General features: G+C 42.5%; 1 protein-coding gene across 1 annotated transcript in view; it reads right to left on the bottom strand.

The window, feature by feature from the left end:
• Positions 1-27,280, bottom strand: part of LOC8032308 (hemicentin-1) — a 186,061-nt gene that overhangs the window by 58,541 nt on the left and 100,240 nt on the right. The window contains exon 2 of the mRNA XM_042289246.1: positions 16,317-16,652. Coding sequence (XP_042145180.1) covers positions 16,317-16,652 — 336 coding nt within the window. The remainder of the gene's footprint in view (positions 1-16,316; positions 16,653-27,280) is intronic.

Here is a 27,280-nt window from a genome sequence, read left to right on the forward strand (position 1 = left end):
CATACTATTTTTGGACTTGGTGGTATGAAATGCTTTGTTTGTCAAAAGGAAGCGTGAATTGCATTGATTTTGTGCCCATTTTTTATTTATTTCTCCCATATTGATATTTTAATTAAACGGGAGGAAGCAATGCAGTGGACAACATTTTGCTTGTGATATCTGAAAACGTTCCCTCAACTTCAGAAGAAACTTAAGCCGGAGTAATTTCACAGCACTGAGAACGCCAGACACCTTAACCGCTGTATATAAACTTAAACTGAGCGGGGTGCAATTTTGTGAAAGCAACTGACATTTACTCTAGTGGACGGTAACGACAGCCCTTGAACAAAACAACAACTATGAAACATAATATCCGCCCAAAGGGGAGGCGATGCGAAGGACAGACAAAAAACTGCAGGAAAAATGCGTACTGAAAATGCCAACACGAAAACCTGGTTAACCCTATAAAATCTGCTGGCCCTTTTGAACACGTTCCAATAGCTCTTTATGTGACTTCGTGTTATTGTTGTATTTTTATTGACATTTCTTTTTCTTCAGCTATTTCTGCATGTGAAAGCATACCACCCTCACGAATTCCCACGATATTTAGTTTACTTTTTTTTCCGTTTGTGAGAGAAGTATACGAACAATGAGCAGCAAGCGTGCGGCTTCCTTTATTTTGGCTGATGACTTCGTTTACGCTCATTATTTAGGTCGGCCTTTCAGGGAGACGGAGAAACTCAATCGCGCCTGTGTCAGTTGAGAAAAAAAAAACATTTCAGGGTGAGGAATATTTAATTTATTCAGATATCCCGAGAACTTGCTATTTTTGACCAAGCCGTATTAAAAAAAATCGCCTGAATTAGCCATCTCGTTAACTGCAATTAAAGTTAAATTGCACTTAATCTACTAATATGCAGTTCCTACTCCCTATGGAGCCAATGTTGCTACACAGCGAAGCGAAGAAACGGAAGGGAAGTGGAGAGGGAAGAGGGGGGGATAACCAAAAGTGTAAGCGCATTTTTACCCCCAACCCCTTCGCATAACGGAACGCCATTGGTGGCGCGCACTCTGACGTCACAGCAAAAACTGGGCCCTCTGGCTCACACTCACTTGCATTGCCTGCTAGTGACGAGCACCAACACGAGCAAGCGCGTTCTTCGCAGGGCTCTTGAATAAAGCTGGCGCAATAAACAAGTGTCCGAAACTATGGGATATTGTAAGAAAAGGCTTCCTCAGTCCACGAATTTGAAAGCGACGGGGAGATGAGTCGCCGCTAGAACTGAGTTGCCTGCTACATGTTGACTGTGCGTCGCCGTTTTTTGTCGAGTCTGATTGCGTTCAGGGTAAAACGAAGGGAAATATTTATTTAAAAAAAAACTACATTTATCCGAGTCAGTTAAAGTCATATACGTACTTTTAGTGACTTAGCGACAAAACGATGAGACTTCCGTTTCTCGTTTGATTTATTCCTATTCTTATTTGACTTTGGCAGATATGTAATTTTAATTTGCTTCCCTTTTTTCTCTTTCTTGCACAGGGTCTCTTTAAATTGCAGCGATAATTTTTTCCCCTCGATGCTTTGATCTTCAAGCAGGAAATTCATATATTTTGGACTTGGTTATGTTTCGATAGTTTTGTTGCTGGAATACAGATAAGCAAATGATGTAGTCACATGTGGTAACATCAAGCGGTCCGTTAGAGAGATTTCCTAGCAAATCGAATGCTGGAAGCTGCTTGCGTGCTTCGTGATTACTTTCTCCTGTATATCGGCTGCGGTATCGTACGCAGATCAACAGGTCGCATTTTCCCGCGTTCAATTGTTATTGCTATCATCTTTTTTGAAGATGCAATTATTGTACAAGACCTCAATGATTTAGTTGTGGCGGTTTGGCGGGTCTTCGTATGCTGGAGTTGTTCCCCTATTTTCCCACCGTCATCTCGGGTTGAAAATTAAACTGAATTCCCTTCGAGAGAAACTTTTTAGGCGTCTGGATAGGATATGTATGCCAGAAGGAAAGGTTTTCCAAACTAAAAATCATTTCGCACAATACTTACGTCACGCAACTTATTTTGAGAAAAAAAAAATACTACGTGTTTTTTTTTTGGGCATTAATATTTTGAAATAGAAGCATGTTCCAGAATTCCTTTTACCAATGTATGAGTTGCTCAACGTAAATATTGCAAAGTCCTGTTCTTCGGAGAAACTTCATTTTCTGACATACATGCCCTATCTAGGTATTTTAAGATAACTTATGGGGAGATCAAAGCTCCTTAATGTTGTCACCGTGCATCAACAACTGATTGTGCTCATACTATTTTCGTAAGATGTGTTGAGATAATTTAAGTTCGGTTCAAATGGCAGCGCGGGCTGAGACTTTAAATGAAGGAACTAAAAGTAGGGTAGCCTGGTGTCTCCGTTTTTTTTCTTCGTAATTTTGACATGATAGTCATGTAATTTTGTAATTAAAGTTATTACTTACGAAAGTATTTTTACTCTACTCCGGATGCTTTCTGCTAACAAAGTGTAAAATACACTAAATACTTTGTTCAGAAATTATTTAGCACCCTTTTCAAAGTACTGTTGTCCAATACGTTTTGAGGTTGTTTTTTTTTTCATAGTATCCTGGCGACCAGACCTTAGGATTGACTCCCGTACGCTTACGTAGCAGTGTTGTGCCCGCTATTGAAAATAAGTAACAAAAAGCGTTACTTGTTGGCTTGGAAAAATGCTAACGCGTTAGAGATCTCCGTTACAATTTTGCGAATGTAACAAAACACCGGTGTCGTTACTTGCCATGACTAACGGTCGTCACTCTTACGTTAGTTTGTCTTTACTTTGCGTTTCACTGCTAGCATATAACAGCTGTTTGTATATGAATGTAGAGTCTCAACTACAAACGTCTCTATCAGAGTGTCGAACACTTCTGGAGAAACGGGAGTTTGATGCATACGGTAGATCTTCCTCTGCTTCCTCAAGGGTGTGTTGGGAAACTGGGTTGTAGCTTTGGTCTTTCGTTTCTTTGAAATTACCGCAAACTCTGACAGATTCTGCGAATGGAGGGACTGGCGGAAAATAAAGACAACTAGGACTGATGCGAAGCACCGCTGTCAATTTCTGGTGATCAGTCGTGTGGAACAACGAATTATGAACTCAATAAACTGCATCACGAATTTGTACAGAACAAAAACTATCTAAATAAACCGGAACCTTCACATAGGCGTGTTTATATATAACTTCCATGATTAATTTACCCTCCTTCTGAATTATACAAGTAAACTAAACTAAGCCATTTTCGAAGACTTTTTCGCTATATACATTAATGAACATTGCGAGATGTAGCTGAAAAACTGCGACTAACAAAACAATCTCGAAAGGTGAGTTATTTTGGCTAAGAAAACTTAACAACGAAATTTTAACGGAAAAAATGTAAGGCATATTGAAGAAGAACCCTTAATGTGCTTTATCAAATTAGAGTTCGACGTCCTGGATGCGCTCAGCAGCTTGAGCTTCGGCGTACAGAGCAGACAATTAAACAGCAAATTGTCTTACTTCGTTTCCTTCAGTTTAAGCATAGCACTTAGCCCGGACCATAATAACAAAGTGTCGGTGGTCGTTGCCACCTTGTACGAAAATTGAGTGCGAGATGGCAGTAAAAGTGGCTTTTATAACAAGCGTTCCAAAACGACCTTGTTGGTTAGAGGCAAAAGTTGGATGACAAAGGAAACTGTACAGTACACGGACTGCTCAGAAACAACATACCTCATACCCACAACGGTTTTAGTCACAGTCCGGTTTAGGCTACACAGGCAACGAAAAAGAGGACACCGATCGCTTACTATAGCCCATAATTATAACCAAAGAACATTAATGGTTATTATAAACGAAGTATAGCGCCGGCCATACTTTGGTTATTATTAGATGCGTACTCGTAGTGTCTTTACGTGTATATATGATTAAAAAAGGTGGCGAGCGTTTATAAGCTCTTTACCCTAAGTTTGTCTTTCATGTCCAAAAACCTTTTTTTTTTTCACGCCGGTAGCAGCAAAATAAGGGCGAAGCAGACGAAAGCCACCACTATTACTGTTACGAGTGTCTGTTTAGAAGAATGGTATAGTAGCCTGCACACCCAACCAGGAACTGCGAGAAGGATAACGCGGACGCAACGTCCAGCAATAGATAATTCGGTTTTTGAATGCCAGGGAGTAGGGGACTAACTGCGATAAAAAGCAGGTTCTGTCCGTGTTGGTTGAGCAGTCTTTTGTCCAATTTTTGGGCCGCTATGGGAGAAAGGATGACCAGGGGATTTAGTGGGAGGCGATTTTCTGAACGGCAGTCATTACCCAGTGAGAGACCGCACCTTTATACCACGGCAGAAGGGATTTCAAAAGATGGTGACGTCTTTCTGGTGACGGACGCCTTGCAATCCTGCGATAACCTTGCCACTGGTTTTGGTTCAAAGCGTGGGAACGTCAATGCTTCCAAATTTAGAGTTTATCCTTTCTGTTTGTTGACAGAACGAGAATCTATTTATTTTGAAGAAAAGGACTTGACCAGCTGGAGTAGCCAGGGACGATTAGGCAGAATCTTTTGAGCGGCGGCAGACTGTTGCTTCTGAGCGGATGTCTTTTTCGAGCGAGACGGCTGCTCCTTCAGGACACGGCGGCAGTGGCCTCAGTAGCTTCGATACAAGGACTGCACAAATGACGCTCAAGAATTCGGCAAAGCTATAATCTCGCGTCTTTTGGTCCCGGTTGTGGGAACGTTGAAAATGCTTTCAAGGAAGTTTGAAATAGCGTCGTCTCTACATAGCTTTGTTGGGGTTTCTTTGCCACTTTTTGTAGTCTGTAGAATAAAAATTAGTATGCTTTCAGACTATCATGCTGCCATCTTTAATCGAAAGTAAGGAGTAATGGGTAAAGTAATTTGATAGAAGATACCGTTAAATATTAACGACATTGATTTACTCCTTACTCATTTGGGATTCTAACGAGTACGTTAGTATGTTATTAAAAAGGCTAACGCGTTGCCGGTAACGTTCTTTCTTGTAACGTGTAAGTTAGAACACTGTTACGTAGCAGGAAGAACGGTTTATTACTATAGAAATACAATGCAACATGGTTAGTAAATCAAAGTAACACTCGCAGAATCCATTACACAGATAGGCGCAGTGTTTCACGCCACCGCTACAGCAGCGGAGCCAACGTTCTCGCTCCCGTTCAACTCCGTAACCTCCATCCCCTCACCTCGAAGTGTCTTGGCCCGCGTTCCTCGCTGCTACCACTCCATCCTAACGGTTCGTTTACCATTGCGAATGTGCGGGCGAATTTCCGGGCGGATCCGCGCCGGCGCCGAGTGGATTGCGGATCCGGGTGTCAAAATGCGCTCGTCGCTGGTGGAAATTCAGGATCGGTTCCGGACCCATGCCCAGATTTTCCACCAGCGACGAGTCGATTTTGCCACCAGGATTCAAAATCCGCTTTCCGTCTGCGCGGTTCCACCCGCGAATCAGCGAGTGTAAATGCGCCATAGAAGACATCCAGCCGTCTTTCTGCGGGCAGTTTATATAGTACCCCGCCACTCGTGCGCGCAAACCGTAGCTCGCGCAAGTAGGCGCCGTCATGGTGGGGACCGCGCCGATGCACGTAAACAAAAAAAGCCACGCCGGCTAGGCGATGATTGAGTGACGAGTCAAAAAGCCCCTTGCGTCATCCTTATGCATGGCCACAGCTTACAACTCTGGTTTATGCAGACTGGTATTTTATATAATATACTGTATCTGGTCATATGTACACCCAAGGCACCTAACACGACTCGGCACAAGATGTCGTTAGTGCCGCTGTCGGAGACTGAATCTCAGCAAGCCGACACCGAGAGCGAGGCTTTGCGAGAATTTAAAAATCTGACGAGTATCAAAGAACCTGGTACAGTAATTAATATGGAGGTTGATTTCTTCCAAACAGAAAAAAACAGGCGCTGAAACTGTTATAACATACTAAATCGTACCAATCGATTGACAGGTTTCACTTTTAGGCTTCTTTAATTTTTAGAGGGTTCCTCCTCCTTAGAGAAATCAGTGAGCCCTGCGACAGAAACATTTCCTGAACATATAACGCCAGAGTTTTTAGTTCAGTGCATATATATGAAAATACTGTGTCGTTTCTAAACTCGCAACTGCAGTACATATGTTAAATTCACGAGTGAGCGTATGAGCCCCTATTCTTCAATTAGCTATATATAAAAAAGCCGTTAACTTACACCGATTCTTTTTTTACCATGTACAGCTAGCGGTGACAGTTGAATATTAAAGGAGCAGACAACGGCCGACAGTTCAAGCAGGTGCTTGGGCTACGAGAAGGCGATGAAGAAGAGACGGCGGCACCTGTGACAGCGACCGCTCTCAATGTATATACTGGTGCCTCTCTGCGACCGAAACCAGGGAATAAGGGAGTCTGACTCGCCCTTAGACCGTTTACATACCGAAAACAAACTGACCGACCACCCGCCCGCGGACCAGCCATCTACCTACTCACCAAAGACCGTTACACAAACCCATCCCACCGACCGCCAGTACCGTAGAGTTATACAAACCGGGCCACTGGACTGCAGTAAAGATTTACACGCAGAACGCTTGTACCGACCGACCGCTCGATCGCCTATCGACCCACTGACAGACCTTTGGTAATCTAGCTACTAACCGTTCGCTAATCGATTGGCACACAAACTGCTTCGTCGAAAAGGAGCGTCTAAGAGAAACAAGAAATGTGATACGGACGTTTATAAACCAAAGCCTGGACAAGGTAAGCGACGTGCTGCAAAGATCCAATCAAGTGCCCATCGATTCTACAGGTACCATTTAATATTTTTGTAAAACAAAAATATTTCATTATCGGCATCAATAAAAACATTCTGAAATTAAAAATGGAAGCAATGTTTTATTCCATTTTTAATGCTGATACTGCCAGCCGCCGTGGGGTAGCCAAGGTAGGAAAGATATATCGAACAAGGTTTACGATAAAGCAAGCAGAAAGTGTGGCAGCAAAAAAACACATCACATATATAATCAGGAACACACGCAGAGAAAAAAAATATTTAAGGGGTATCAGGGTCTGAAACCTCAAAGCTCTAGTAATTCGTTTATCAAGGTTAGGAACAATGTCAAACAATTTCAAGAGACAATTTGTTCGGGTTACGTATTCCAGGCATGGGTAGTACGAGGAAAGTAAGAGTATTTGTAAGAGTCAGTCCTGCAGTTTATTTCAGTAATTTATTTACTCTTTTTATTTCGTGTGAGCCTAGACGAGTTGAAGCGAAATTAATATTGATAATCTAGGTTGTAGGTCCTATTTATTAGATTAAAGATACATTTCAGTTGATTGATCTTTCTACGCTTCTGTAAAAGCGAAGTGCCGTCCTATACATAAAGCTACGCAATTAAGGTGTTTCTGCCATACTTATTAAATATAAATCTGAATACCTTCTGAATCCTTTCTAATTTGTTAATATTAGATTCTGTTTAAGGGTCCCACACAGCGTCGGCACATTCGAGTACGCAGTTAGTTTCGTTTTCCGCGAGCAGTCCTTCAGTCTCCTCTTAATGCCCATGATTTGTTCATTGCTTTTCGGGCCATAAAGTCAAAATGCGAGTTCCAACACAAATATGAAGTTATGATTAATCCTAGGTATTTGTATTCGCATACCGTATATAAAGCTGTTCCTTAAAGAGTGGGATTAGAATGCAGTGTTTTTTGTTTCCTAGCTATCGTCATATGCGCACATTTTTGGTTATTAAGATGCATTTAACAATTATGACTTTGAGAACGAACGAAATCGCAGAGTCCGATCGAAACGTGGGCATTACAATGTCTGATGTGCGCGTATCATTTGGGGACTATTTCATCACTCATAGCTCCACAGACTTTTGCTGCCACAATACCGTCGCTTCAACGTGAATCTTGGAGAAGGCAGACAATATAACTATCGATAGGACAACAGACATTACGACTCCCAAACCTACGAGTCGTGAACGGACGACTTTCGAACCGACTGCATCCGAATCGACTGACTTCTGAACCGACAACTGGCAAACCGACGACTCCCAAAACGATGACTTTCAAACTGTTGACTTCTGAACCGATGGCCTTCGAATCGATGACCTCCGAAGCGACAACCTCGAAAATGACAACTTCCAAACCGATGACTTCCGACCCACCGTTCAGTTGACCGACAACTTTTGAGTCGACAACTTCTAACCGACTATTTCCGTATAAACAACTTCGGAACCGAGAACAAGTTCTGCAGTAACAAAGATCAAAACAAATAATGCTGACCAATCGAGTACCGAAACGCATACCAACAAAACGAACACTCACACGACAAATATCAACACGAAGACGGCCTCCCTTGACACAATAAAATGCGGCTCCAACCGGCAATCCAACCTTTGTCAGTCAGCCAGTCCCGTTTCCAGACCGCCATCAATATACTACTTACCGCTGTTCCAACGGACCATTGTGTTTGTCTCATTCGGAGCAACCGCTAACGCGGGAAAGTTAATGTTCGACCCTGCAAGGGTCATCTTAACTACGAATGAGAACATCAAGGGACAACAAGAATTGTGCAGCTTGAAGAGAACAACTGCATGTTGTCCTGTCACCGTTCAACAACAAATGCGACCAAACTCAGGGGAAAAGGTCTGCTTCGTGGAAAGCTGCACATCGGGATGTACCACACCTTCCTACGACGAAAAGGCTTCACGTCGCCGGATTCTCAAGGCTAGCGAGGTGCGCCACAGCCGGTACTAGCCATGTATTCCACGTAAAAGCCTATTGTTGCACTGTCCATGAAAATACCGCGCGGACTGGTTCCTATTCGACCGCAGGAAAACGCAGGCGCTGTCTCTGTGTTCCAGCAGTCCGTAAACCTTATCTTACCCTTTTCTGGGTGGTGAGAGATGTCGAATATTAATGGAGCAGAGAACGGGCAACAAATCGAGTACGTGTGCTGGGGCTACAGGAGCAAGACGAGGAAGATGGCTTCTCCGATGACAGGTAACGCTATCTACTCTAAACATTGAATACTATCAACCTTTATGTTACCGCTCCGAGGCAGGCCAGAGTCATCACCTAATATTAGTGTCTACACGAGTATTACTTGTGTTAGACCATTTGATAGGCCCTAGACCAGAGGTTGGTCGGCAACCTTTCGCAGCGGCAGGTTGAGTCGTCACGAAGGCGGCACGGAAAAAGCCAGACGGCAAGTCACAAAAAAAAAGGGGGGGGGGGGGGGGGCGCAGGACAAAACAAGGCAGAAAGGAAGTAAAGACGTTCTTATCTCAAGTATGGGCGAGACGCGCGAGGCTAAATGGAACTGTGTCTTGTTCCTGCCTGACACCCTTTAAGGTCCAATCTGGCATATGGTCCTTGAGTCTGTGTTGGGAAGCTGCAAGGTGGGGAAGAGGTGCTGGGCGGTGGAAAAAAGCTCACCGGAGAAAAGCTCACCGAAGAAAAGCTCGGCATATGCGGATAAAGCTCACCGACCTTTGAGCGGATGTGGAGAAAAGCTCACCGATTTTTTTAACTTAGCGGATTCTGCGTCAAACGTGGGAATTTAACACAATTCGCATTCGTCACTTCGATAAAAATATGTCCTCTTTTTGGTAATATTCTTGAAGTTCATTGGGGATATTTACAAATCCCTCAGAAATTAGTAATCACCCATTTTGTATATTAATGAAGCCGCAAGGGGGGGGGGGGGGGGGGTATAAAATCCAAACATCGCATTCCGGTAAAAAACGACAACAATTTATTGACAGCTGAGAGTGCGTCGTCGGTAGCTCGATCGGATAAAGTGCTTTGTTCTTTGCGAGCTAATATGAATAGCAGTGTGTGAACCGTTTCAGCTCCAAATATTGTGTGGTGCCTAAAGGATAAGTAGGTGTTTCTTGATGTGATCAGTGTCGGCTACGCTGTTTTCTTTCTGTTAATTACACTAACAAAACTTTAGTTCCGAGAACAGCTTCGACCTGTCGTGTTAGTGGTCTTCACTCCGTCTTCGTCCGTTTGGGCGGTTTTCATCATGTATAACGTTTACCAACTCGCCCTATTCGCTACCTTACAGAAGACTACTTCCTATATAATTCACGACTAACAACGGTGACAATGTACATCTCTGAAGATCATATATGGCTCGCCGTGGGGCACTATCACACAAAGGCAACGTGTGGAAACACCAGCACGAACGGCTAGAAAGCGTGCATGTCCACGGAAGAAAGAAGCCTCGATATTCTACTGAGTGTTTTATCCTCATTTCAAAGGTTAACAGAAGCTTCAAAAATAATTTTAGGCGTCGGGTTGTTGCGCAAGCACTTTTGGATTTTTGGGCATTTACAGTTTAGATTTCTAGGTCTTAAGCAAACATTGTTAAGTTTTTTTAATTTTTTTCTGTTCTTCACCTTCATAAAGTTTTCAGTTAGCCTTCCGTTGCTTAAAAAGTAAGCCTCAGAAAACACTCACTCGCAATTATTGATTTCGGAGCAATATACACAAATAAGCTTAAAAATATTACACAGAAACAGCAATTTCTTTTATACAAAGCTGACGAATTTTAATGATAATAAATTGACATGTGTTACGCATGACCCAACAACCTCCATATAAAAAAAAAAAAGAAAACAAAACCGGTGAGCTGTTCTCCGCATACGCTCAATGAACGGTGAGCTTTTCTGCGCATCCGCCGGTTTTACCGTGAGCTTTTCTCCGGTGAGCTTATCTCCGGCAAGCTTTTCTCCGGTGCGCTTTTCTCCGGTGAGCTTATCTCCGGGATTTAGAGGTGCTTTTCTTGTGCCGAGCCGGGGGCCGCATGAGGCCGGCGGGTCGCGGGTTGCTGACCCCCGCCCTAGATAATGAGCCCGCATGCTGAGAAACAAACAAGCGTGCTTCAATAAACGGGAAAAGCGTGTAACTAAAAATAAAACAGCATAAGTAGAATGCGCAACGCTCCTCGTGAAACGTGCGTAAATAACGCTTATTTGTTGCTGTCCATTTTAATTAATAAACGTGGCGCTAATAAATATTCATATGCCTGGGGCTTTCTCAAAAATCCGTTGTAGATATTTATGATCAATGATAACGTAACAACAAAGGGCGTAATCGTTAGTGGCATTAGGCCTGTGCTTTTTGTACTAAGGGTGGGTCTATTAATAGCTTCGACGCAATGATTGCTTCACCACAATCACCTTTATTTTGAGGCAGAGACATCTTCGCAGGAACTCTCGGACGCAAGCAAGCTACATCTTCTCTGGGAAGAAGGCTTTCCTTCCAAAAGTAATATTCGAAAAACAACCCAGGGAAAAATTCTTAGGGAAGATCAAGTATGAGAAATTATGGATTCAAAAACGTCATCACGGAAGCTGAGACTACCATGAAAAATTACCGGAGGAAGAAACACCTTTTGTATATTGGAGCATTGGCTACATTTGACACTTGGTTTAGTAACATATCAGCTATGATATTTTGTGGGATAATGCCAAATTACTTCAAACCTCATGAGATAACGAGCTGCAAGAGCGGAGAAAAAGGCATGCGAACTGTAATAAGAGTTGTAGTGCACGCGAGCTGAAAATACATTATCATACACAAGAAACGAAAATCTGGCGGCAAGAAACATATAACACCTAACAAAAGAAAAATAAAACCAGCGTGAAGACGAGGACAAAGTAGCAGGTAGTCGACAAAACACAGCGCTGACTCTAAACTGGTTTATTTATGTTGGAATCTAGTATAAAAAGCATATATGTCACCTAAATAAACCTTAAAAAATATACAAATCATTCATATCACGTGTTCATTACACCATTGTGGGTGGTATGCCCTCCTTGCTCCAAGAATTACGGCCCTTTATCGGAAAGAAAAATCGAACGGGCGCTAACGCAGTCTACCCAGTCTCGCAATGTCGCGTGCTTCAATAATTTTACGTTTGACTTTCTTCTTATTTTAAACACCACTCAGTATAAGTCTAGCCTGGGTGCAACCCGAATGTCCGCAGAGTGCCCCGAGATGCCCAGTGACAACTTTAAAAATGTTATAACGGTGTTCCTTGGCTCGATCGTTAAGGCAGCGTTTTGTTTGACCGACATGACAACGGCCGCATGATAACAAAATGTCTTCGACCAATGCCAAGTGGCGTTTAAAAACAAGGACAAAGTCAGTAGTGAAATTTTGAAGCACGCGATGTTGCAAGGCGGGCCAGACTACGTGAGACATGCTGTGATTTTACTTTCCGATAAAATGCGGCAGTTCTTGGAGAGAAGAGAGCATACCAGTTACTGTGGTGTAAAGAAAACGTGACATGCATGTTTCGTGTTTTTTTTAATGGTTTATTTAGGTGATACGTATCATGTTTATACTGGATGCCAACATAAATAAACTTCAGTTGAGAGTAAGCTCTGCATCCTGTCGGTTACCTCCTCGTTTTCGCTCTCTTCTTGTGTTCATTACGTCTATACACCAAATAGCCAAAATTCAAATATTAATCAACAACATATACCACCGTCATGCTTCACTTTCTCTCTATCTCTCTCACTCCCTATTTAAAAATCCTGCAAAGACTTTTGTAACGGGTGAATTTTCACCCTTTTTCAATCGAAACCAGCGTAGTTTACCAGTGTTTAATAGAATTTTACCGGCAGTCACTGTCGGTTACCAGATTTTGCTAAATTGTTTACCGGTTGCCACTGTCGTCTACCGAACGTCCCTGGAAGCCGACGTGAAGGGCACAGCTGAAATCAAGGCCAGACGGGGACCGAGTGTGTAATAGTGGCCGATAACGCAGCGGCATTCTCGTGAGTATTTAGCTCAAGGCGACGTTGCAATCCTGCAAGAAGTGTGCACCCTGAACTGCTTTCAAGATCCAGAAATGCGGGCCGTGGTCGCCGCCAACTTTCTATTTGTGACAGGCAAAAGTATATAGACCAGAGCAGGTACGAGACCGCTCGGGAGGTGCGGTTTCGTATCTGGGACAGTGGACTGAGTATGTAATGGAGGCCACCACCACCGGGGCATTCTCGTTACTGTTTTAGCTCAAGACAACGTTCGTCATAAACTCTGGCCAAGGCCTTTGCTCCCACAGACTTTTTCTTTGTATACTTTTGCTGCTCGCGGTGCTGCTCCACTTATTTTCTTTCTACGTGGGTCGAACCGTGTTACGAAGGAAAGACCAATCCCGGTTTTCCCCTTCCCCCGGGTACCCCGGGGAAGGGAGTTCCCTCGGCGCCAGCGAGACGGGGAACGCGACGCGGGAGAGAGGGACAGTTTTAGGGAAGCGGACGGACAGAGTTTTTGGGTCGAAATGTGGATATGACGTTCATGGTTGCGGGGATGATCCGCGGAAGACGGCGGCCAGGCGACGCCATACTTGAGGCTTTTTCATCATCGCAGCTGTCGTCTTCGTGCTTGACTACCATTGCCGAGAGCCCAACGCTGCCCCTTCGACTCCAATTGGAGAGAGGCCTGTCCTTCGAACTTTCCGGACTTTACGTTTTACTATATTTATTCACCGGCTCCTTGTTTTTTTTTATTTTATTGCGTTGTTCAATGTTCGTCTGTTCGGAGTTTCTAATGTATAGTGGTCCGTTGGAACCTTGGCTCGCTGTTGTGCAATGTTTGGCTGTGTTGTTGCGCAATATTTTGCTTTGTTGTTGCGCAACGGTTGTGCATATGCGCCAATCCTCGATGCAATTTTTTTTTCTTCAAGTAAATGTTGATAATTTTTGCTCTACACGATGTGCGCCCGACGCAGCGCATTGCATTTATTCCGACATGGACACACGCACGAATCTCCCGGGGTGACCGGCCTTATAAAACAAATGTTCCTCACGATCGTTGTAGAGCGCCGATGAGCAAACCATAAAAGGGGTAACCGCGCCCCTAACTTCTAGATAGGGCGACTCTGGAAACTTCGCAATCCTGCAAAAAGTGCGTACAGTGAACTGTTCTGAAAATTCAGAAACGTGGGCATCGATTACCGCCAAGCCTTCTACTTGCGACAGGCAAATATCTGGGCCTGTCGCAAAATAGCTACCTCAAAAACAAAGTGGCAGTCAATTTTAATGTGCAATGTTTTTCAGCGCCTGTAAGTCAATTGTGCTGGTGTATACCGTTATTTAAAATATATTATTAATGTGTTAACTGAAAGGATAGTAAAAGTATCGGAAATCTAGTGAATGGCAGATATAACAGAGCATGATACAGTCGAAGGAGGAAAAAGAAAGACACGAAAATGGGACGACACACACCACGCCTCCTCTCGAGACGTTGTGTATGTCGTCCTCTTTTTCGTGTACCTCTTTTTCCTTCTTCGAGTGTCTCAGGCTTCGTTATCTCTATAATAAATTATGCCTACCTCAAAATGCCATTGTTAGTTACTTTTATTATCAATTGGATCTGTGTTTGCGCGTCAGTTATCCTGGTGGATGCCATTTTTATAATTTATTCAATGTCTTGCGTACCCCAGAAAGCCAGTGACAGCAACTTTTAATATGCGAGGTTTTTTGGTGTTTGTGAAGCAATTGTGCTGGCAGAGGCCATTTTTAAATAAGTTATTATTTATGTCAGGCCTAAATCAGGAAACCCGTGGCAGTCACTGCTGGCAAATGTCTTTTTTATCTGGTTTAATAATTATGTCATTACTACCTTCGAAAACCAGTGGCGGTCACTTTTAAAGCGCAATGTTCTTCTGGGTTTCTGAGCCAGTTCTGCTGCTGGATTCAAACTTTTAATAATACTGTTAAATAGATGCTTATGGAACACCTTCGTCTAAGCATGTAAAGTAAATTTAATATTTTTTTTAAAAACCACCCCCTGCAGTCTTTTTGTCCTTATTCACTCATTTGTTTTGACTATATTCTTGCTCAGTCTTTTTTTTTATACTTTCGGTCGCTTAAAGTATTTAGATAACTGCCATCGTGCGCAGCACTATGTTGCATTTCATGGGATATTTGTCCTTATTAACCACTGAATAAAATTTTATAGTTTTGGTTGTGCAAAATGTTTAACTGATAGCGGTTTTGCGAAATGAAAACATGGAACTTTCAGCTCGATATGGACTAACCATTTAAAGGCTACCAAATACTCCAGCATCTGATTTAAACACATCTGCTACGGTTCACAGGTTTCTTCCTGAAAACCTTCCGTTATCGTCACAAGAAAAAAAAAAACAAAAAAAAAACGGCCCCTTCCAGCAAATCCATTGACTTCCGGCAATTTCCGGTGAGTCCTGTCAAATGCGGTGACTTCTTGTAAATTCCAGCGACACCCGGTAAATTCCGATTTACTATGATTGAAAAGAGCCTTATAATTCAGTAAGATATTTTTTACCGGAAATTATTTTTCGGTACAATACAATTTTCATTTGGGCTATTTTTCTTTCTCATTGTCTCTTCATTTTCGGTGTTATTGTGCTTTCTTATCACTTTTTCATCTTTAAATATGGCATATACTCGAGCAGATCGGTTTCGCTTCCCCCAACTCGCACCTTGCGCCTTTCTCTTGTCTCTCCTTACTGATAGATGGCAAAACGTCGTTTGTTGCTGGTGTATATTTTTTTAATAAATGAAGTACCCCAAAAAATAATTACTTTAAAATCCACAAGCTTCAAAAAAAGAAAAACGCGTCTTTTTAAAAATAGTTTTAAGATAGTGACTTTTTGATTTTTGCAAAAGACTCGAGGCTTGCTAATCAACTGGTGCAGTGAAGACAACGTTATTAGGCAGGTGAGATCGTTTTTAATTGACAAGCTTAAACCCAAAACGGTGGCAACAATGACAAAACACAACGTTTCAGACGTTGTTTTAGTGTTTTTTTATGCCTATCATTGTTCGCCTTTGGCATGTCGGCTTAATTCTCTTCTTTACACAGACCGGCTTGTCCCCTAAAATGCTAGACTTAAAATACCAACACTTCATAACCGTTTTCTGTTGATGCAATGAAATTAATTTAACTATTCAACAACGGCACACACTAGCGAACATTTGTTTCCTAAGATTATATTACTAAAGAAAAGTATCGATTTGTACGCGTTTATTTGTACATAAAAAATGGCATGCAACGCGCGAAACAACCTGGACAACGGGAAATGAGATGTGTATCACCGTTTATGTTGCAATCTTGTTTTCGATTTTAGTCGTTGTTTTGCACGTTGCCTACTTTTACTTTCGCTTATTGATGTTTAAAGATTCATGTGCTGTTACATGAAAGTACACGGGCCGTAACATACCTTCCTCTTTTAGTAACCACGTCCTGTTTGACAAACGCAAATAGAAATCCGCGAGATGTCTCACCTATCACTTTAAGGGTGATTACGGTGTTGATGGAACGTGCCTTCCGGAAGTCCACGCGGCATCGGTACTCCCCGGCGTCCTGCTCCTCGACGGGGTCAATCTGCAGGAAGGCCGGCTCGTTGGCCATGTTGAAGTGCGCACGCTGTTCGAACTCCGGCAGCGAGGATTGGCGGGCCTGGCCCACGTGACCCCGTCGTGAGTCGAGCGTGTAGATGGGCGCCAGGCTCTCGTCCTTGTACCACAACACCAGCGTCACCGAATCCTCGGGGGACGGGGGACTGATGTCGCAGGGAAGGGCCACCTTCCCTCGTGCCACGGCAGTGTACACGATGGACGCTGCAAAGGAGAACAAGCGAAGGGTGCTTTTTTCCTGATGCCTTTTCTGAATGTCCAGTTACGTTTCTAACAAATGTTCGCATAAGTAACCCATCTTGTTTTGTCTTGAATAGTTGATATGTAAATTATTCCAATACAGATTGCCCGGATGCAGAGGAAAAGTCTCGTTAATAATGTCATCAAGAGGACGACCGTATATCAGTCTAGTATGAGCGTCGTGATTACGGGACACTCTAGGAAAAACATATAATGTGAACGTAGCGAATATGAATGCTAGATGTTTAAGCTTTAGTGCCAGCTGCTTATTAAACAATAATTTATTTTATAATATTCTTCCGGGGATTCATAACTATGAGTAAGGGTGAGAGACAATTATCAATAAAATATTGTTTACTTCCATTTTTCAAAAGTCAATTCACAATTTACAACTGGCCTCTAAACCTTCTACACGCAAAATATTTATTATTAGTTCGTAAGAGCGACTCTCTCTTGTTAAGATATGCCTTGCATATAATAATAATAATAATAATAATAATAATAATAATAATAATAATAATAATAATAATAATAATAATAATAATAAATATTTAATACCTATTCCTTAAAGTCAGGATCAAGTTCCATGTCTTATCAAAGCCTCAAGGGCTCGTGAGACTAGACCTAGTAGTAGTAGCAATCATATAACAAATTTGCACTTTGCCGCGTGCACACCCTCACACACTCGCAAACACACGAATCACACACCGATGTTATCTTCTCCTCAAGGCACAGGGTCGCCTTTCTGTCGGCCTTAAAAATGAGCGGGAAAACCGACAATCTTATCAGAAAAAGAATCGCGCACATACACACATGCACAGTAGATCCAGAAGACAATGAAACCGTAGTCGCTTGGGACGCAGGAGTGACCTGTCAGAGTCTAGTTTACTTCCTCACCGGTGAAAGAAGAAAACGAAAAAAAAAGAAAAAAAAGGAAAAGAAAAATAAGAAAACTAAAACACACCCACACACTTTTTAGAGAATTACTTTTCTCAAGAAAAAAAAAAGATTTTCACACATCTTAGGAGGAGAAAGAAAAGATATATGTAGTGACAATTACTCTTAAAATTACTTACACAATTACTTTCATAAAAAAAAACTTTTCATGCTTTGTTAAACTTTTTTATAAAAAGAATTGTGAGCAATGTTCGTAGTCAGATTTAAATATTTCTACCAATCAGGTTTTCAATGATCGCTTTAAACATATAAAAAATAGGAGGTAAAAATGGGGGAAAAAGTAACCGAGAAACCTCCCCATAAAACTAAGGTGGAAAAAAGAGAAGGTACACGTCAGTTTTTCCCAACATCAGAGAACATGGTTCTCAGACGTTCTTTCAACGTTTTGTTTGAGTTAATGGAAAGCAGTGATTCTTGATGATCACTAAAAATTTTCGCCAGATAATATTAGCGAAAACGTTCACCGTAGTGAGTTCTCACCCTCGGAGTGAGGAAGCGTGGAACAACATGTACTAGACGCGAGTTTGAAATCACTTCCCAAGAAATGCCGCCAGATGGCCGTTTGAAGGAAGAGCGAGTAAAAAGACGGCAGCTCAAGTAAAGCAAAGAGGTTGGAGTTGGATGAAAAGTGGGGTTGTTGTGTGCGACAATTTTCAGGATTCCTTTTTAAACCCGGTCAATTCTTAAATGCCAAAAAAGTAACAATTGAAAAAGACAGTTATTCCGTACTTAGTACGCTGTAAAGTTAGGCGTGGATTATGTTCCTTCAAACTGATAATGGTATAAAACCTTTAAAGTGGTACATTGTGCAGGACACACTCCTGAACTGTTGACACACGTGAGACATGTAAGTGTTCCATGTAATATCATAATCAAAGTGAGGACCTCAGTACTTTACTGAGCTAAGGTAATGGACAGGGTTATAATTAAAACATAGACAACTGCACTTGTGAAAAATAATTAAAAGCCTTTACAGCTTCCTGTACGCTGATTTAGAGCGCAGCTCTTAAGGAGGAGGAAAGAAGGGTACTGAGGGGAGGGTATGCCACTCCCTCCTCATCCGTACCCTCTCCTCTTCGCATCCTCCTTCTTTCAGGCGCGAAACGCGCGTCGTCACGCGAGGTTTCGGCGAGGTGCCTTAATTAACGTCACGGTGGCGTTTTAGCACCATGACGTTTTCGTCACGGTGATGTTTCGGCACGGTGACGTCACTCGCGCCAAAATGTCACGCGGCGTTTCGACACAGTGCCGAAACGTCACCGTGCCGAAACGACACGCGACGTTTCGGCGCGGTGCATCCTGGGACGTACTCCATAATAAAGTTGCGCTGACGGCGACGCCGACGCCGGCGCCGACGCCACTCAAGCCGGATAGGGGCGCCTAAGAGGTGCGTTCTAAAATAGTGGAAAAGTCAAACTTGCAATTTATAAAGGACTACCGAAGCAGATCAGTTTTGTTTTCGAGACATTTCCAAATTTTATGACAGTCAAATATTTTATTTGCATCGCACGCTGGTAGACAAAGTGCCGGGAAAACAAAACAATATCATCCGCATGTTGAAAAAAACTGTTGAATTGGTCGTTACCGCCGAAATATCATTTACGTATAGGTTGAATTGTAAAGGAGACAAAATTGAGCCCTGCAGAACTCCGGAAGTAAGGAAAACCTGAGAGCTGCGGACATTATCTACTGAAACAACCTGCGTACGATTTTAAAGAAAATTCCTGATAAATGTATGCAATGGTCCCGAAAGCTAGTTCCATAGAATTTATCTAAGGGGATATTATGGTTCACGGTGTCGAACGCTTTGGCTACATTGCTAAAGATGGCACGCACATAAATGCCATTGTCGAAGGTTGAGTTCACGATAGCTGATAATTTATCAATGAGATTAGTAGTGCTACGACCAGCAACAAACCCATATTGACTTGGTCAGGTTTAATTGTATTTGTCGAGAAAACCGGATATAGCAACGCAAATATGCCTTTTTTAATATATGTGAAAAGCAAGATAGCATTGAGACTGGCCTGCAAGATGACACTTGAATTTGTGCGCCACCTTTGAAAATAGAAGCAACTAAGGGTTGTTTAAGTCGTCAGGCACATTACCGGTTACTATAATATTATTTACAAGAACGAAGAGTACGCACTCTAAAGAGTCATACTTTCGACACAATTCTCAAACTGTAAGGCCGTCTACATGCGCCGACCTGAATCGCTTAAATCCAAACAGGTAAGATCGCAACTCAGTATCTGGCAGACAAGGAAGAAAAGCAGACTCAGATTGAAACGGAATTCCGGGTGTTGAATCCTCCGCAGTATGAAGAGGCACAGTAAGAAATTTATGAACGAAAAATATATTAAACAGGTTGACAGTAGTCACCATATCAGTCCCAAACTGTTTGCGTAATGTCTCAGTTAAGTTTTTTTTTACATAGCTGCGAAGCTCATTGACGATAGTTTTCCTGGAGTCTGACCGAGCGTTCGATATATTTTTGGCAAAAGAGGTTCGCTTCGCTGATCGAATGAGTGCATTGACTCATTTTTTTTTTAAATCTTACATTATAGTGAGTGAGATACGTTGTTGGGGGATCGCCGAAACTTCATCCACAGATTTTTTTAGTTATAGCTTTAAAAATACCTAGGGTGTGGCAGGGCAACATGGGTCTTCGTTTTTTGACGAACACAACCTTTTTAAATAAGTTTCGGAAAGGTTCAAGGATTGTGAGAAAGGAAGAGTCGAAATTAAATTAATGCTGTCAACGGTGGTTAGAAATCCTTCCCAGTCGTATTCTTTAGTAAGCCGATCTAAAATACACCAGTCAATCCTCTGAAATAAAAAAAATCGTTCAATTTAATTATAATAAGAATAATATTAATAATAATATTGAGAATGATAAAGATAGTAATGTTAGTAATAAAGATAATGCCAATAATAATAAATATTTGCACAAAAAGAATATTACCCTGGATGACGTGTCAGACAGGGGAAAATGGTTAAAACCCTTACGCAAGTGCACCTGCCAGCCAGCCAGTCAACATATTTGATGCATCAGGGGATCTTGTTTAACTCATTTATTAGTGTTGTGAAGTGAAATATAGCTGTAAGGGAACTCTTGCGAAGACTATCAGCCAATTCAGTGGACGCACAAACATTTACGCATTATCAATATATAAAATATATTCAAACAGCACGTATGATTGTGTCATTAATAAAACTCTTTTTGAAACCCCACATGACCAACATCCCGAGTTAAAGGGCAACTCCGCTCAATTCCGAAAAATTTAGGCTTACATGTGATTCCATTTCACAAAGCACTACTAACAGCTATACGTCCTCGGATTCTCAAAATGTGAAATATTATTTGTGCAATCTTGATTTAAATATCAGCTGATACCGAAACCGAAACTTCGGATGCCTCAGGAAACATTGGTCTCGTGCCGTCAGAGTCATGGCCACGTCACGTCGAACCACGTGGTCTTGTGGCGTTCGTGGGGGCGAGGGACAGGACACGCGACGCGGGCAGGTCGCTTCGCATGGCGTGGACGGTGATGGCCCGGGAGAGATGGGGAAGGGGAGAAGACGAAAGAGAAGAGGGGGAGCGGAGAAACAGACCGATACGCGCGCAGAGCAGCGCGAACTAGCGCATCCGCTTTACGGTGATCACGTGGACGCCGTTCAACCAACACCGGGAGGAGAAACTCATGACGTCATCGTTCAATTTCGCTCTGAGGCGTAAAAACAAACAAAACGTGAGAATGACGTAGTCATGCCTCTGACGTAGTGGCTCAACGTTGGCCGCTCCAACTCCGTCACATTGACTGCGCTGACGATTGCGCCTCACGTCGCACGCTAGAGTTGGCCGATTTCGGTGACTTGGCTCAGTTGAAGGTTTGCTGGTCAGTTTATTAAATATATAGACGGAATCGGATTGTAATATTTGACATGGGGTCTTCCTATACGATACTGAAGAGGGCTCTATAGTTTTCAAAACATCAAAAATGAAGCGGAGTTGCCCTTTAATATATGCGCCGTGGAGATTTTCTAACGCCGAGCTCTGGCTAGAATGATAAGTGGGTCGACCTAAAGATAGCTGCCCTTGCTTCCACTGCTCTAGTCGAACGCATAGAACGCGCAGAACGCCAACGTCCGGCGTTTGGCTCTCGTATTCCAACGCGTTCGACGAGTGCAGTGGAGACAAAGGTAGCCACATTTAGGTTTACCCATTATTCCTTCGAACCAGAGGTCGGAGTTCTGACGTACCCACGCGCTCAAATTTCACCCTCACTTTCAGGTTCTCGGCGCATAGCTCCAATGCTAAACTGAACTCGGGCAGTACAGATGAATGAATTATTTATCCCCACGGCTCTTCCTGCATAAATTGTTGTCAATACGGATGTTCTATTCAAATATGCTATGATCACTAGAGTTGTATTGTTAATCATGCGATGCTTTAATTTTGAACGTTAAAATATTCAGAACACATTTCTATAACCGAAGAGACTACGTGAAATGACTTGACGTGCGAATGCAAGTGTGTATATTAGTAGTATTTACGGACTTCTGTATTGAGGCAAGACCAAAGAGAGATTTATAGTGGCTAGCAGGTAAATTACTTCTTAATCTTTTGAATCTATTTCACGGAATTTCAAGATGGTTCTATAAAGTACTTTAATGATACCTAACTCGCGCAGCAGGACGACGTGGCGAGAGATACAGGCTGAGGCAATATGAGCCGACTCAGCGGCACAAACGTCACGCAGGTAGGCCCGGGTACATTAAGATTTTTTATAAAAAGGTTGAAGTATACCCATATCCGGTATTATGCCCACAGGTTAGTTTACGGAAGCACCGAGTTTTATGTTGAAGTTTAAACAATACTGGAAATAAATAAATAAAAAAAATAGCGCTACCTGGGGAATTCAAGTATCTTAATTCGCTCAAACCACGATAGACTTAGCATCTGGAGTAGAAAGCCGTTGCACTCTTGTAATATATTAAATAAATAGGGCACATTCTGCAAAGAGGTGTACGAAAAACGGTTTAGATTAAGTAGCATTGCGTGACTCGTAGCCTTCAGAATGCGAAAAGTAAGCCACGACATGCCGGTTCTCTGTCAAGTGTTGAAGATAGCGATGACATTGTGCTATTCGTTTCAAACCAATAGTCGCTGCTGTATGGCGAGCAACAAATGTATGTGTTGCCGCAATAACAAAAAAAAACAACTATTTTAGTGATGTGAACAATGTTCAGAATCCGTAATCGTTGAATAATACGCGGTCTGTTTGACAGTGCATCGCGGTGAAACTTTTAAATGATGGCAGGATGCGTATTTCATTTGTCTTGCGTAGTTTGTACTCTTTGTTTGCCTAGTAAAATAAGGCCGTCAGAATGATATTATTTGCGTGCAAGAAAAAAACAATCGGTGTCATGCAATGTCAAGTTCGCTTATGCTAAACATTATAAATAAATCTTCGTCAACAGCTTTGCTTCGTAGATACTTAACAGGTTTATATCAGTTCTAAATCTAAATACATATTGATTTATTTAAGTACACTATTGAGTGTCTGAATATTTCTTTATTATATCCAACTTGTGCTTGGTATAGTTCTTGACGCAAAGTTTTAAAGATGTATAGATGGCGGACGCTGGAGGAAATATGACAACCGTAAAATTTCGTAAGGGCACCCACCCAAAATGAAGAGATAAATGGTAAGCAACATGAGGTGGGCAATACAGTGCAATCCAATTTTAACGATATTATATATAACGATCTACCTCTTATAACGATCAGTTTCTGGAGTGTTTAAAGACGATAAAGCGAAGCGTTAAACAACAAAAGTCGGGGCTCCAGTTTACGTCGTGAATGTGGTTGACCAGCGAGGCTGTGGCATCACCTGCAAAGATTGCGCACTGCAATTTCTAAAATCATTGATGAAAAAAAAGTAAATATAATTTGTACCCAATTTTTGTATATACAGGCTCTTACACCGAACAGTGAAAACATTCCTGAACTTAGTGTATTCGAGTTAAAAATATCTTTTATTCGGAACCGCATTACTCGTAAGGGCGTACGTCAGAAAATGCGCGGTACTTACTAATTGGTTCGCTAATTAACTAAAATTTATTAATTAACTTTTTATCTACTGAATATAAACTAATGGTTTCAGTTAGAATCTCGCTGAGCGTCATCAGAAACCCCTAAATCAGTCATTTTCACGAATACTTTGAGCGCATGAGAAGGGTAGAGGTGCACTAATGTTACCACTCGAGGAGCAGGTACAAGGCTCTGGGTTGTGGTAAGGCCCCCGAGCGATTTTTCCGTCTCTTATTTGAGCCCCAGCCTTGAACCAGGTCCAGGAGTGGTAACTGTAGCGCACAACTACCCTTCTCACGCGCCCAAAGTCCTTTTGAAAATGTATGATTTAGTGGTTCCCATTGACGCTCAGCCAGTTTCTATTTGGAACCATGTCTATTTTCACTAATTTAAAAGTTGATAAGTAATTTTTAGTTAATTATCGAACTATTTAGTAAGTATCGCGCTTTTTCTTGCGTCCGCCACCACGAGTAATGCAGTACCGAGACCATTATGTTTTACTTTGAATACACTAATTTTAGTAATTTTTGTCACTCTTACGTGAAACACCCTCTATGAAAGGCTAGTGACTTCACTACCCCGCGTCGCAAACTGCGGGTACCGTAGCAACTTGCGCAACAGTAGAGAGTTTTAGTGGATCGTTCAGTCACTCCCGCTGTGATATCCGCTAGCCGCTACGACCTCCCCTATATGTAGCGTAGCGGAACTACCATTTTAAGTTTTAGTGGAACGTTCGCAACCCGCTACGGATTACAACGTTACGAGAGCTAACGCAACGCCACTAGCGGCTCTTTCGGACACTAGGGCTCGCGTAAAACAGATTTGTAAAGCAATCCTTCGCAATTGTTTTTATTAACGTCGTTATCTTAATAAAATATTTTTTTTTTTATTGAATAACGTGCTAATCGTTGCTTCTTTTGTGAGTAGGTGACTATTATGTTTGTAATTGAATACAACTGTCGGCCAAGCTGTCCAAGCCAATCCGATATGAGTCAAGTGCCAAAGCCACCGAGAAAAATCTTCAAAAATAAAGGACAACCACTGTAGCTCATCTGTTGCGTCGTTGTTCACCGAAAATGAAGCGCCACAGAAATCCCTCATATCCGCCTGCTCGCTCCGCTTCCTTAGTCAGTTTTGTCTTCACGACAAAGCGGCCGAGCAGGGGGCTGCACCTTTCGCTCACAGCACCGAAATCTGCAAAGCTTCTTCTTTTTTTTTTTTTTTTTCCCTTTTCCGTGGCCGCGTTTAGTATATCCGCCATGAATCGCTACCTGTTGCAGTCGTGGAACGGCTTTGTCGCGGGTGCTTCTCGCAGCAGCAAGGTATAATCCACCCCTTAGAACCACGATCGCGAAACGCACAGACCGAGTAGACGCGGCGTGGCGGCCATCTTGAACAGCGTCCCTCGCTGGGTCTCTCTTATCTCGCCAAGACTCGTTCTCGCGAGAGCCACGCTAGCACGCCGCGCTACGCCCCTCGCTATTTTGGCCCGCTAGCGCGCCTCCGCTAGCCTCCGCAGCTCCGCAATGTTTCCGCTAGTAGCGAGCATGCGCAGTAGCGTCGTCGCTCTAGCGTATAGCGTAGCGGGAGAGCCAAAACGATCTACTAAAACTCTCTAGTAGTCTCTACTGTAAACCGTACGCGGTGAGCGCTACGTGCCTCGCATCGTTATCAGGAGAGCCGTGTCATTAATTACGTAATTCGGTTGCTTGTTTTGTACTTGTCCTTTATTGAAACGAAAGCTGAGGTGTATGTTCTATGCGTGATATGCGTGTTTTGCTTCAATCGCTGAAGGTTTTCGTTCCGTGATAACGCCGACACGAAAAAGTCCGACCTAGCAGTCATTTACAGCTTCGCTGTAATATTACTGATAAACACAAGGGCACCGCAAAAAATCACATGACACGATAGCTGATACCGAAGATGTCAGACACGGTAAGTTTGCGTTTCACAACGCAATAAACACAATTCACTACCAGCGTTTCAGATACGGAAAAGGACACCGCAGACTACGGATGCAGCAGATTTGTGTTTCAAAGCGCAAAAAAACACGCTGAAACCGGCTACCCAGCCTCGTGTTTCCCGAAAACCTATATTGCGAGCGCATATAAAGAAGCACAGGAACTCGCCACGAACTCGTATGTCGCGGGAACCGATGAAGCGCGCGCAGATAGCAGATAAAAATGCGTGAACCTGCTGCAAACCCGCTCGTCACACTTGCCGGTACCGCAAATCGCGCAGCTGATGCGGTTTCCGACGCTCATCGCATGATGTCGGATGGGAATCGAGAGTGGGCGATGTTTCGGAAGTTTTCTGCTACGGAAATTTAGTAAAAAAAAAAAAATTGGATGAGCGATTTCTCAGGGGAGGGCGCCCTTACGGGGGGAGTTCAAGTAGGATTAAATGAGTCGCACAAATATTATTGGTATGAGAAATACAATGATTTTGATTCATTTTCCAGGCGGCCATACAGACTTTGACAAAACATTTAAATGTTTTTGTTTGAGTTTAGGAAAGTTTCGACGGTTTGCATTGAAAAAAAAAAAAAAAAAGCGTTTATGATGCTTGACTTTTTGTATAGGCAATCAACACCGCATTTTCTCATCTAGAATACTCTGAAACTGCATTTTCATATCCCGAATATAAAAAAAAATACTATAAATTTGTAAATGAACACTATTACCTTCAAAAGACGGCGAGAATGAACGAGGAAGAGAGAGCGAAAGATAAGTAGAAAATTCACATGCCGGGTCATTCTCTTTCGAAATGTAACCAGCATGACAATGGCGTCTCCTCAGCAGATGTCACTAGACACTCTATTTGAAGGCAATTGGAGATGGTTCGACATGTGCAGGGATGCCCGAGAAGCACGCCATTACGAAATCTTCTCCACAGAAAGTGGATCGCACGATAAAAAACACCCTGTAGTTTTGGCACCGTTTTCTTCCTGAGCTGCAGACACCGTTTCCTTTCCCTTTTGTGTACATCTTTTGACGACATGAAGAACGAGGCATAAGGTAGTACAAAGAACGAAACCAGGGAGCTCCATTCCAAGCACCCCCCTCCCCATTTTCCCCCTCTTTTATATTCTTTTTTTTTAGGACGAAACTTTTTTTTTACAATTTTTTTGCTTCATTCTCAAAATTGATGCGAATATATTTTTGTTCCTCGTCACGCGTGGCTGGCGGTATGTATGCAACAGCACGCATCTCGAGCGAATAGCTGCGAGAAACGCCGCGCCACCGAGGTTACGAGCCGAAAGAGCAGCGCAAAAACACACACATAAACGTTTTAAAAAAAAATTCCGAATTCGGGAAAAGAAGAAGCGATTTTCTCCTCGGATGAACCTAAAAATTCCGCCCTCTTCTTCCACGACATTTCTTTCTTACTTGTGACTTTATCGTTGCCTTCCACTTTCCTATCTTTGTGAATTTTTTTTTTTTTCCTTTTTTTTTGTTCTCTTTGGATGCGTGCCCCGAACGACTGCCATTTCGGGACGCAGAGAGAGAGAAACCTCAGGGAGACGAGTTTCCGCTTC

This window comes from Ixodes scapularis, unplaced genomic scaffold (assembly GCF_016920785.2).
Source record: "Ixodes scapularis isolate PalLabHiFi unplaced genomic scaffold, ASM1692078v2 PGA_scaffold0__279_contigs__length_252992795, whole genome shotgun sequence".
NCBI lineage: Eukaryota > Metazoa > Arthropoda > Arachnida > Ixodida > Ixodidae > Ixodes > Ixodes scapularis.